General features: G+C 57.9%; 1 protein-coding gene across 1 annotated transcript in view; it reads left to right on the forward strand.

Moving 5' to 3' along the window:
• The first annotated feature begins 3,175 nt into the window (after positions 1–3,175).
• The window catches only part of MAP1S (microtubule associated protein 1S), a 29,898-nt gene continuing 20,855 nt past the window's right edge, over positions 3,176–12,218 (forward strand). Inside the window, exons 1-5 of the mRNA XM_060144726.1 lie at positions 3,176–3,307; positions 4,548–4,649; positions 6,140–6,222; positions 7,038–7,178; positions 7,771–10,126. Of these exons, the coding sequence (XP_060000709.1) occupies positions 3,187–3,307; positions 4,548–4,649; positions 6,140–6,222; positions 7,038–7,178; positions 7,771–10,126 (2,803 nt within the window). The 5' untranslated portion in view covers positions 3,176–3,186. The remainder of the gene's footprint in view (positions 3,308–4,547; positions 4,650–6,139; positions 6,223–7,037; positions 7,179–7,770; positions 10,127–12,218) is intronic.

A 12,218-nucleotide genomic window follows, 5' to 3' on the forward strand; every position in this document is an offset into this window, starting at 1 on the left:
CCGGGAAGATCCCACATGCCGCGGAGCGGCTGGGCCCGTGAGCCATGGCCGCTGAGCCTGCGCGCCCGGAGCCTGTGCTCCGCAAAGGGAGAGGCCACAACAGTGAGAGGCCCGCATACCGCAATAAAAAAATTAAAAAAAAAACCCAACATTATGCTGAGTAAGAAAGCCAGATAGAGATGGCCACATATTGTATGAACTGTCCAGACGAGGCAAATCCACAGGGACAGAAAGCAGAAGAGTTGTTGCCAGTGGCTGGGAGGGAGGGGGGATGGGAATGACTGCTAATGGGCATGGGGTCTTCTTTTAAGTATTCTGGAGCTAGATACTAGTGAGGGTCATGCTACATCATGAATGTCCTAAATATCCCTGAATTATACACTTTCAGTGGTTAAAATGATAAGTAATATGTTATATTTATTTTACCACAATATAAAAAGAAAAAAATGGGGACTTCCCTGGAAGTCCAGTGGTTAAGACTCTGAGCTTCCAATGCAGGGGGCACGGGCTCCATCACTGGTCAGGGAACTAAGATCCCACATGCTGTGCGTCGCGGCCAAAAAACATTTTTTTTTTTTTTTTTTGGCGGTACGCGGGCCTCTCACTGTTGTGGCCTCTCCCGTTGCGGAGCACAGGCTCCGGACGCGCAGGCTCAGCGGCCATAGCTCACGGGCCCAGCCGCTCCGCGGCATGTGGGATCTTCCCGGACCGGGGCACGAACCCGTGTCCCCTGCATCGGCAGGCGGACTCTCAACCACTGCGCCACCAGGGAAGCCCAAAGCATTTTTTTAAATAAATAAATAAATAAAAGGAAGAAAGAAATGATACCCAGGAATACTACGTAACCACGAAAAGGAACAATTGCCTGCTCCACAAACATGAGGATCAAGAGATGCCAGAGGCCAGAGTGGACACCCTGCCATCCCATATGTGAAATTCAGAATCAGGTAAAACTCACCCAAGTGATGGATGTCAGAGTAGTGGTCACCTTGAGGGAGGGGAGAATCAACTGGAGGGTCCAAGGACCTGGCAGGGGCTGGAAATGTCCTATATCCTGACCCAAGGGTCATCACCTCAATCAACCTCCAATTCTGACACTCACGAACTTGACCATGCCTGTGTTAAACCTCAACAAAAATGTTAAAAAGAGAAAAGAGGGCAATTTCCTGGCGGGCCAGCGGTTAGGACTCTGCACTTTCACTGCCAAGCGTATGGGTTCGATCCCAGGTTGGGGAACTAGGATCCCACAAGCCGTGTGGTGTGGCCAAAAAAAAAAAAAAAGAAAAGAAAAAAGAGGGAGAGAGAGAGAGAGAAAAGAATTGCCAGGGAAGGACACAAGAACATCCAACAGTCCTGAAGGTTGAGGGTTTTCCATTTTCACCACAAATGTCATCACCTTATCCCTCTGGGGACTGATGACTTGGAAATAGACATGGAGCTGGGTGTGGACAGAAGCAGGAGGGCAGTGACTGGAGTCTGATGCCTGGGATTTCAGAAGTGGTTCCCAGATGCTTTTTCACCTCTTGGGAGATGCTCCCCACACTCCCCAGACCAGGGTCCCCTGACTGGGGGACACTCTGGGACAGGAAAACCTCAGGACTCCAGAACACTGAGAACATCAGCTCCCAGATCTCCTGGTAGAGACACATCTTGGCACCTCAGGGCCCTTTAAGACCAACTAGAATGAACACTAGCAATCATAACGTACAGCCTTGGGCAGAAGGAAGAGCATAGCCTGCAGGCAGAAGGTCCTGGTTCCAGTCCTGACCCAATCAATAAATACACATGAATGAATGAATGGATGGATGAATGGTGGATGAACTAGCTTTTCACCCCCATTTCACAACCCTTTATCATGCACTTCCCAGATGCTCAGCCTTGTCCTGCAAAAAGCCAGGGACCCCAGAGAAACCTCAGCCTGATCTGGCCTCCAACGATCTCCTATCCTGCTGGGGGAGACAGAACCTGACACAGATACTTCCATTCCCATTATTGCTGAGACAAATAATAGAAGAAATCACAGGCAGGCAGGAAACAGGGAAGGGAGCCAAGAGGGAGGGACCAGGACAGAGGAAAGATGCCAGGGCCAAAATGAGAGAGAGGAAGTGGAGCGCCCAAATGTTGGACATTAGATGGCACGTGGCCAGTGACTGTTACACACTGACCAGGGAGGAAGTTGTGCTGAACAGATAATGAAGGGCAGTGGGAGGCTGATCCTTCTTGGCAGATCTTTTCATTTGTCTTGATTGGTTTTGTATACCTCCAAAGATGAGGAGCTCACTCCCCAGGGAGACAACCCAGCCCTTCCTGGACATGGGCAACTGTCAAAAAGTTTGCTGCAACATAATTTTCCAGGTAGTGGCCACCATGGTTAAAAAGGCCAAATGCAACTGTCTGGGTAAGGAGGGCTACCCATGTGAGCCAGGCAGTCAGTCTCTGCCACAGACTAAATCTGGAATCAGACTTGCCTGGATTTGAATCTCTGCTCTACCTCTTATGGACCTGGTGACTTCATCTCTCCAAGTCTATTTCCTCTCCATCCTTTTCTGAAATGACCATAATAACAGTGCCAAATTCATAGGTTTATGCATGTATTCAGTGAACTAATGGAGTAAAATGCCTGGCATATAGCAGAATAAGTGTGCCCTGTTCCAGGCCCAGAGTGCTCTGGAATGTGTCTCGAATTCACATGTACTTTCCTATCTTTAAAACTTTGCACATGATCTAACTTATGCCTCCCATGTCATTGTCCCATCACCCACACCTTGCAAACTCCTATGCATCCCTCAAAGCCCTCAAAGGTACCCTTCTTTTCTCTGTTTAAGCCCTGACCTGGGGAACTGGGACCATCTGGGACCTGGTTCTGACTGGGCCCACTGTGATGTGATGTGAGTTTCCAGAGGGCAGAGATTCCGACTGGCATGTAGTAGGCATGCAGTCAGAACTTGTTGAGTGAATGAATGAATGAATCAGTGGTTATTTGGGAGGGGTGCCCAAAGTGGAGAGCCAAGGCTAGGCCAACCCTTAGGTCTCCGTACCCCCATCTCCCACGACCTCAATGGGCGGGAAGGGGCAGATAACGTGCGAGGAGGGGCTTCCGGGAGGGGTCTTCAGCCCTTCCGGTCCGGCCCCTTTAAGGGGCGGGGACAGCAGGGCGGGCGCTCGGAGCGTCTGGCCGGCGCGAAGATGGCGGTTTCGGCTGCAGGGTCCGGGTCGGTGGAGGCGCCCAGTTCACTGCTGCTCGTGGTGGGCGGCGAGTGCGGGTGCCCCGGGCTGCTAGCCTATGTGCTGGAGGAGCTTGAACGAGGTCGGGCCGGCCCGGGAACGCGGTGTCGGGGAGGCGGGCGCGGCGGCGCATCTCGGCCTAAGGGCCGGGGGATGGGGCGGGGGGCGGCTGGATCCGGGGGCCCCGGTGCCCCTATCCCCTTACCGTTAGGCACAGGGCGCAGGCAGAGCCCGTGCGTGCCCGCAGAGGAAACAGCGTTCGGGTTTGGGCTGGGCTGTTCCGCCTCGAGCGGGGTGCAGACCGGGGAGGGGATACGGGCCCAGGCTTTGGGACCCACGCGATTGGGCAGCATGGGCAACGGCTCCGCTTCCCGCCCTCCGGGCCCTCCTCGAATCCTCGGGCCTTAGCAGCCTGGAAGTCTTGGAGGGAGGAGCAGGGATGGGGAGGCTGGGCCCGGAGCTCCAGGGCCTACTTTCCGCAGCTCCATGAGGAACTGCTAATTGGGGTGTGGGCGGGTGCTGCCTGCTCAAGGGATTTGGCACCTGGGGATATGAGTCATAGGTGCACCTGCAAGGTTAACCTGCAGCCACTTGGCACGGTGGGACCGGCAGGCGTGGTGCACCCCGAACCGTGATTGGAGGGCATTCATCCATCCCCCATCTCTCAGATCGGCAGGGCCTGCCGTCTGTGGCCAGTAAAATGGGACGGCAGCAAACATCTCGGTTCACAGGATTAAGGAATGTCACCCCACAGGGCATCAGGGATAGCGTGGGGACCATGGGCAGGCTCAGTCCTGCCCTCACAGGACTAATGGGTCTGGTTGGGGGGCGGGTACCAAAGTGAGTGAGGAGATGGACCAAGTTTTAAGCTCACATGGTTACAGGGGTGTTCAGAGGATGCAAAGGGCTGAGAGGACCTGAAGGGTGGGGAGAAGGACCTCTGGGCAGTGGGAACAGCTCACGCGAAGGCTCAGAGATGGGAACTGTGCCTGGCAGGGCTGAGGAACAGTGAAACCAGTGATGGGGGTGGGAGGATGACGGAGGGGACAAGATGACTGTGTAGGAGGCCGGGACTTTCTTTCTGATGTCCTGAGTCTTCTCTGTAAAATGCCTGATACACACTTTGGGTTCCTTGAGGGTGGATGCAGTGGGCTCCAAAGGCACATTGGATGGTTCTGAATTTCCAGGCTGTCATGTGCAGGGGCAGGTTGAGGGGAGGGGCCTGTGGCGGCCCTCACCAGCCATCCGCTAGTTATTGAAGTATTCTGGGAGCTGGGAAGCCCAGCTGATTTCCTACCTCCCTTCCCCCCTCTCCCCACCAGGCATCCGGTCGTGGGACATTGACCCTGGCGTCTGCAGCCTCGATGAGCAGCTCAAGGTCTTCGTGTCACGGCACTCGGCCACCTTTTCCAGCATTGTGAAAGGTGAGGCTGGGGACCCTGTATGCCCCAGCTCTCCCCTTCTGCTCATTCAGTGGACAGGTGTTCTTTGAGTGCCAACTATATGCCAGGCATGGGGGTCAGGGAATGGCTGTAAGCAGCAATAGTAATAACACAACTGAGATCTACTGAGTGCAGAGCAGGGGCAGGCCCGGAGCCAGCACTCACTTCCTTTGGTCATCAGCACCCCACAAGGCAAGAACTTGTGTTTTTGTCCCCAGTTGACAGGTAAGGCAGTGAGGTGTGGGGGACAGGGAGACCTCCGAGGAGGGTCTTTTTGGATGAGAAGCAGCTGGGGCTGGTGTGGAGTGTGGAGGGAAGGGCCCAGTCAAAGGGACAGGACATTTGGAAAGTGAGGGGCCGCTGAGCGGGACTGGAGGGTGGAGTGTAGGCCTCGTGTGGCAGGGACTATGTCTGGTTTATGCCTGTGATTCCTTCACAGGGCCAGGTACACAGTAGATGCTCAATAGATGGGGACCTGAGAAAACAAGATCGAGGAGGGAGTTGGGGTTCCTGGGCCAGCCCCACATGTCCCGTGGCTCCCTGGGGGTTCTGGGGTGACCGGGGTGAACAGAGCAGCTGCTGGGCAGGGCCTGGGTGTTGCCTGCAGCTCTCCCCTGCCTCAGCCAGCCTGTTGAGTCACCTCCAGGCCGCTGCAGGAGGGGAAGGAAGTGTCCGTCACCTCATTGTCCCAGTGGTTCTGGGTGGCTTCCTGACGCTCACCATTTGGGGGAGCTGGAAATGCCATCCGCTCTGTGTGGCCTTGGCAGTCACTTCCCCTCTCTGTGCCTTAATTTCCCCACCTGAATGGGGCAATATCCGCACATGATAAGAAGCCCGTGATAAACTGATAAAGGGTAACCAGCAGTAGAGGGTCCTTGCCTCTCCAGACCCAGGCCGGGTGCTCCATATTTGAAACACATCTGGTCTCTGGGGAACGGACGAGCGTTCGGATCCCAGAATCAACCCCACTCCCCTCTCCGTGGCCCATGAGGCCTCCCTGCCCTCGGCTCCCTCCTGCTGCCCCTCGCTGCAGCCCCACCTGCCCCTTCGTGATCCTCAGACACAGAGAGCTCAGTCCTGCCGCAGGGCCCTTGCCCATGTTGTGCCCTTTTCCTGGTTACCCTCCTTGGCCCTCCCTGGGCTCAGGCTCCTTGATTATAAAATGAGGGTGACAGTGGCGTCCCCCGCAGGGCTGAGAGCTGTGAATTGGGCCCTGCCAGCAGTGGAGGCCTTGTTTCCAGCGTGAGGCCTGCCAAGGCGGTTTCCTGTTCTTGCCTCATCCTGACCTGCAGCTTTACCACATGCCTGTTAATCCCTGGGTGACCCTCTGGCTGGGGGTCCTGGGAAGCGGGGTCCTGGAGGGGCTCATGGCCGCCTGGGGTTACACAGTGAGGCAGGGTTTGACCTTGTCACAGGCTGACCCCCACGCATGTGGCTCAGCCCTAAACTCACAGGGCCCGGTTCCCCCACAGGCCAGCGGAGCCTGCACCACCGTGGAGACACCCTGGAGACGCTGGTCCTCCTGAATCCATCAGACAAGTCCCTGTGTGACGAGGTAGGGAAGGGTAGGCTCCTGGGGGCAGCGGGCGGCTGGGACGAGCGCCATCCCCTGGCCTCACCTCATGTGTCCTTGCCTTCATGCTGCCTGAAATCCTCTTCTTGACACCCAGCAGCAGCGAAGCCTCCCCCGATGACTCCAGCCTCGATTTATTCCCTCCTCAGAGCTGATGGTGGGAGCGGGTGGAATCAGAAAAGGCTGGAGTTTGGGAGGAAGGAATGAGATAGGGAAGGGCTGGAGGTGGGAGGGCAGAACCCAACCGATGTTTGCGTCCTGTGCGTTCCCTTGGGCTGGGCCCCGCTAATTGTCTGAACTGACTTAATGCTTCTAGCTTGTAGACATCTGCGCTCTTCTCTCAGTTTCCCATGAGAAAGATGAACAAGATAGAGCCCTGGGACACCCCTCTAGATACTCTTGTACGAGTTGATTCCTCTGATCAAAAATGTTCCCTGAAGGGGCTCGAGGAGACAGAGCCAGACACAGGCCCCTCTTCCCCATGGCACTGGGGCTGGGCCAGAGGGAGAGGTGGGCTTCGGGGAGCCCAGAAAGGGTGTGCAGGGCTTCCAGGAGGAGGGGGCACCGGAGCTGGGCTTTGTAGAATGAGCAGGAGTTGGGAGCAGGGATAGGGGGTCGAGCCCGACTGGAGGCCTACAGGCTGTAGTCCCGGCTTCTAGTTTAGTACTGGCCAGGCCCTCATGGGGACAGGAGTTGGATGGTTATATATACATTAGGGGCTGGGGACCACCCCAAAGAGGGGTGCTGACTATCTCACTGCACAGAATAGGGCCTTGAACACTCTCCCTCTCCCTCAGCTCCGGAACCTTCTCCTGGACCCTGCCTCTCACAAGCTGCTGGTGCTGGCTGGGCCCTGCCTGGAGGAGACAGGGGAGCTGCTGCTCCAGACAGGGGGCTTCTCACCCCGCCACTTCCTCCAGGTCCTGGGGGACAAAGAGGTAAGCCGCCCCCTCACCGTCCTGCCTCTGAAGCCTGGCTCGTCCCCACTGGGCTGAGTGGCTCCAGCGACCTGCTGTCCCCCTGAGCATCGTCCCTTCCTCCTCTGTGGAATAATGGTGGTGGCGGGTCTTCCTCCTGGGCCCAGTCCCATGACCCACTGCAGTGTGTGGGCCTGTAGATCAGCAGATGTCTCAGAGTCTTCAAGTGGCACCGCAGATTCTAGGTCCCATCTGAATGGGGGTCCCTTCTGAATCCCTTAGTCTGGGTGGGGCAAAATGAGCAAAAAACTGGCAAACCATGTTTGGTTTGATAAGAACCAGTACACAGGGGTGGTGGTGGGGTGAGTGTAGAAGGTCTCTCTGGAGGATGCTGTGCTTCAGGAGTTGAGAACAGCAAGTGCAAAGGCCCTGGGGCAGGGAGAGTGAGAGAGGAGGGTAGAGGTGGACAGGTGGTGATGGGCCCTTCTGGGATGTGGGGAAGGCTGGGTTTTTGTCCTGAGGGTGACAAAGGCAGGCAAAGGGCCTTAGTTTTCCCAAGGGGCTGGGTGTTGCCTGGGTCCAGGTGACCCCTTAACCATTCCGCCCTCTACAGATCCGGGATCTCCTGGCCTCCACACCCCCGCCTGCAGACCCACCCAGGCTCACCATCACCTGCCCGACCTTTGGTGACTGGGCCCAGCTGGCACCCGAAGTGCCCGGCCTCCAGGGCGTGCTCCAGCTGCGGTTGAACCCTCCAGTGCAGCTGCCGGCTTCTGAGGGCCTGCGTGAGTTCCTGGAGTACGTGGCCGAGTCGCTGGAGCCGCTGTCCCCCTTTGAGCTGCTCGAGCCTCCAGCCTCCGTGGGCTTCCTCAGGCTCGCCCGGCCCTGCTGCTACATCTTCCCTGGTGGCCTGGGGGATGCTGCCTTCTTCGCCGTCAATGGCTTCACCGTGCTGGTCAATGGTGGCTCCAACCCCAAGTCAAGCTTCTGGAAGCTGGTGCGGCACCTGGACCGGGTGGACGCCGTGCTGGTGACCCACGCGGGCGCTGACAGCCTCCCCGGCCTCAACAGTCTGCTGCGGCGCAAGCTGGCGGAGCGTGATGAGGCAGCCGCTGGCGGGGGCTCTGGGGATGACCGGCTGCGCAGGCTGATCTCCCCCAACCTGGGCGTCGTGTTCCTCAATGCCCGTGCAGCCGCCTCGCGGCTGGTACGCGGGGAGGATGAGGCGGAGCTGGCCCTGAGCCTCCTGGCCCGGCTGGGCATCACCCCCCTGCCTCTGAACCGTGGGCCGCTGCCGGCCGAGCCCACCGTGCTCTTCCAGAAGATGGGTGTGGGCCGGCTGGACATGTACGTGCTGCACCCGCCCTCGGCCGCCACTGACCACACGCTGGCCTCTGTGTGTGCCCTGCTGGTGTGGCACCCCGCGGGCCCCTCCGAGAAGGTGGTGCGCGTGCTGTTCCCTGGCTGCACGCCACCCGCCCGCCTCCTGGATGGCCTGGTCCGCCTGCAGCACTTGGGGTTCTTGCGGGAGCCTGTGGTGACCCCTCAGGACCTGGCGGGGCCTCGGCGAGCTGAGAGCAAGGAAAGCGTGGGCTCCCGGGACAGTTTGAGGAGAGAGGGCTGGACGACGGCACCCTCCAGGCCCGCCCAGGAGCGCCCCGGGGTGGCCCAGAAGGAGCCACCGCGGGCTGAGGCCCCTCGCAAGGCTGAGAAAGAAGCCAGGCCCTCCCGGGAGGTGAAGAAGGACCCCAAGCCGAGCGCCCCTCGGACCCAACCCCGGGAGGTACGGCGGGCGGCCTCCGCTGTGGTCAGTGGCAAGAAAGCAGGTGCCCAGGTGGCTCCCAAGCCCCGCAGAGCACCCAACACACCCCGCCCGGGTGTCCCACCAGCAGAGAATGGGCCCCGCAGCCCACCTAGCTTCCGGTGCAGAGAGGCCAGCCCCGCCACGGAGGCCTGTGGCTCCCCGGCCCCCCGGCTGGTGGCCACGCCCAGCCAGGAGAGCAGCCTGGAATTGGGGCTGAGCCCAGCCGGGGAGGAGGGCGGCAGCTTGGAGGAGAAGACCCTGGAGCTGCTCTTGGCCACCAGCACCCCCGAGCCGTGCACACCCTCACCCGCCGGAGCCCACCAGGGCCCAACTGAGAGCAGCGGGCCACTGTCACTGAGCCCGCTGCGGGGTGGGGAGCCTGGGCCGGATGCGTCCCCCACGGTGACCACCCCCTCGCTGCCTGCCGAGGTGGGCTCCCCACACTCCACAGAGGTGGACGAGTCCCTGTCGGTGTCCTTTGAGCAGGTGCTCCCGCCACCAGCTGCCGCTGCAAGTGAAGCCGGGTTGAGCCTCCCACTCTGTGGCCCTCGGGTGCTCCGCTCGGCCTCCCCACACGACGTGGACCTGTGCCTGGTATCACCCTGTGAGTTTGAGCACCGCAAGGCTGTGCCCATGGCGCCGGCACCTGTGTCCCCCGGCAGTTCCAATGACAGTAGTGCCCGGTCCCAGGAGCGGGCGGGTGCTCCAGGGGTGGAGGAGACACCACCCACGTCCGTCAGCGAGTCCCTGCCTACCCTGTCTGACTCGGACCCCCTGCCTGCCGCCCCTGGCACCGCGGACTCAGATGAGGACACAGAGGGCTTTGGGGCCCCTCGCCGCGACCCACTGCCTGACCCGCTCAAGATACCCCCGCCACTGCCCACCCCACCTAGTATCTGCATGGTGGACCCTGAGATGCTGCCTCCTGAGCAGGCGCGGCTGAGAGAGGGCCTCGGCCATACCCGGAAGCCCCTTACCCGCCCCAACCGTGGCACCACTGCCCCCAAAGCCACTCCAGTGACTGCTGCCAAGACCAAGGGGCTGGCCAGTGGGGAGCGGGCCAGTCGGCCACTCAGCGCCCGGAGCGAGCCTAGTGACAAAGGAAGTCGGGCACCCCTGGCCAGAAAGCCCTCAGTCCCCAAGACAACCACTCGAGGTCCATCCGGTAAGTACCTGGGGGCTGGAGTCCTGCAGTGGGTTCCCTGCCCAAGTCCTCCTGTTCCCCGCTTGCTGTGTGGTCTCAGCCACACGCACCACCCTCTCTGGGCCTCAGTTTCTCCGATAAAATGGAAGCTCTGGCCTGACTCTTTAAGCACTTGCAATTCCAAGGTGCTCAGGCGGTACCGTCAACGGAAATGCAATGTGAGCAGCATCCATCTTGGTGAAGTTTCCAGTAGCCACGCTAAGCAAAAAGAAACAGGTGAAATTAACTTCAAGACCGCCCCCAGGTTGGATGATTGCCTAGGAGGACTCGGTGTATGGTCATACTCATAAGTTTATTACAACAAAAAGATACAGAGCAGGATCAGCAAAAGCAAAAGACATGGGGGGGAGTCCCAGGGAAACCAGGCACAAGCTTCTGGAAGCCTCCTCGCAGTGGAGTCCCATATCATGTGCTTGGTTCCCCGAGCTCCAAGCTGTGACGACACGTGTGAAGTACCGTCGGTCAGGGAAGCTCCTTAGAGACTCAGGGCCCAGGGTTTCTACTGGGGCTGGTCGTGCAGGCCCCCTCTACCTCACACGTACACTGGAAAGGTTTCCAGGATCCAATTCTTGGACACCAGCCGGGTGTCCCGCAGTTGCCCGCAATCCTGACACTGTACCCAGAGGCAGAGTCACATTCCAAAGGTAAAGGGCTCCGTCCCCCGAGCACCCTCCACTTCAGGTGCCAGTCACAAGTCCAGGCTGTTACCCGTGCTTCTGACCAACTGGTTGTAAATCGGAGGTTCCCATGCCCCCCTCCTCTGGTTTGATTAATTTGCCAGAGCTGCTGACAAAACCCGGGAAAACCCATTTACTCACTAGATGACCAATTTAGTATAAAAGGCTCTTAAAGTATACAAATTAACAACCAGATGAAGAGATACATAGGGCGAGGTCCCAAACAAGGGATCTTATGTCGTCATGAAGCTTGGGACCCTGCATGGTAGCACAAAGCGTTCTGGTTCCCTGGTGTGGAAGCTTTCTGTAAAAGGGCCAAAAAGCGGCCTTTTGAGGCTTTTATGGAGGCTTCATTACATAGTCATGATTGACTAAATCATTGGCCAATGGCGAGTGACTCAACCTGAGGCCCCTCTCCCCTGCCCAGGAGTCCAGACGCAGGACTGAAAATTCTGACCCGCTAATCACAAGGTTGGTTCTCCTGGCAACAAGCCCCCACCCTGGCGTGGGATCCAAAGTCACCTTCATTAACATAAACCCGGTTGTGATGGAAAAGGGCTTCTTATTAATAACAAGACACCCATTTCACCCTTTTGGCCCTAAAGTGTTTTCTGGAGCTGAGGACTAGAGACCAAATATAACAAAGATGCTCCCATTGCTCCCATGGATCAGAAAACTCCAAGGGTTTTGGGAGCTGTGAGCCAGGAACTGTGGATGAAGGACCAAATATATCTGAGAATGACCAAGTATATGTATTTCTTGTAAATCACAGTACTGCAGTCCACCCCCTGGTGGAACAGATCCCTTACAGCAAAGCAATCATACCTATCACAGCACTTATATTTGGGGTCGCATTTATTAGAACAGATGTAGCAACAGTACCGACATAAATAGGCCAGACATTTGGAGAAGCTGTGTGGGGCAGGGATGGATGGATTGGTGGATTTTTGGCTGCGTTGGGTCTTCGTTGCTGTGTGGAGGCTTTCTCTAGTTGCGGCGAGCGGGGGGGCTACTCTTCGTTGCGGTGCGTGGGCTTATTGTGGTGGCTTCTCTTGTTGCAGAGCATGGGCTCTAGGCCCGTGGGCTTCAGTAGTTGTGGCACGTGGGCGCAGTAGTTGGGGCTTGTGGGCTGTGGAGTGCAGGCTCAGTAGTTGTGACGCATGGGCTTAGTTGATCCGCGGCATGTGGGATCTTCCCGGACCAGGGCTCGAAACCTCTGTCCCCTGCATTGGCAGGCGGATTCTTAACCACTGTGCCACCCGGGAAGTCCCGGGATCGATTTAGAGAAACGTCATTTGCTACTTGTACCTTACGATCAATTTGTGCAGAACTATTCAGCACAGAAATCAGCTGGTGATTAGCTATCCTGGTCCTCC

The sequence above is a fragment of the Lagenorhynchus albirostris genome, chromosome 3, assembly GCF_949774975.1.
Source record: "Lagenorhynchus albirostris chromosome 3, mLagAlb1.1, whole genome shotgun sequence".
NCBI lineage: Eukaryota > Metazoa > Chordata > Mammalia > Artiodactyla > Delphinidae > Lagenorhynchus > Lagenorhynchus albirostris.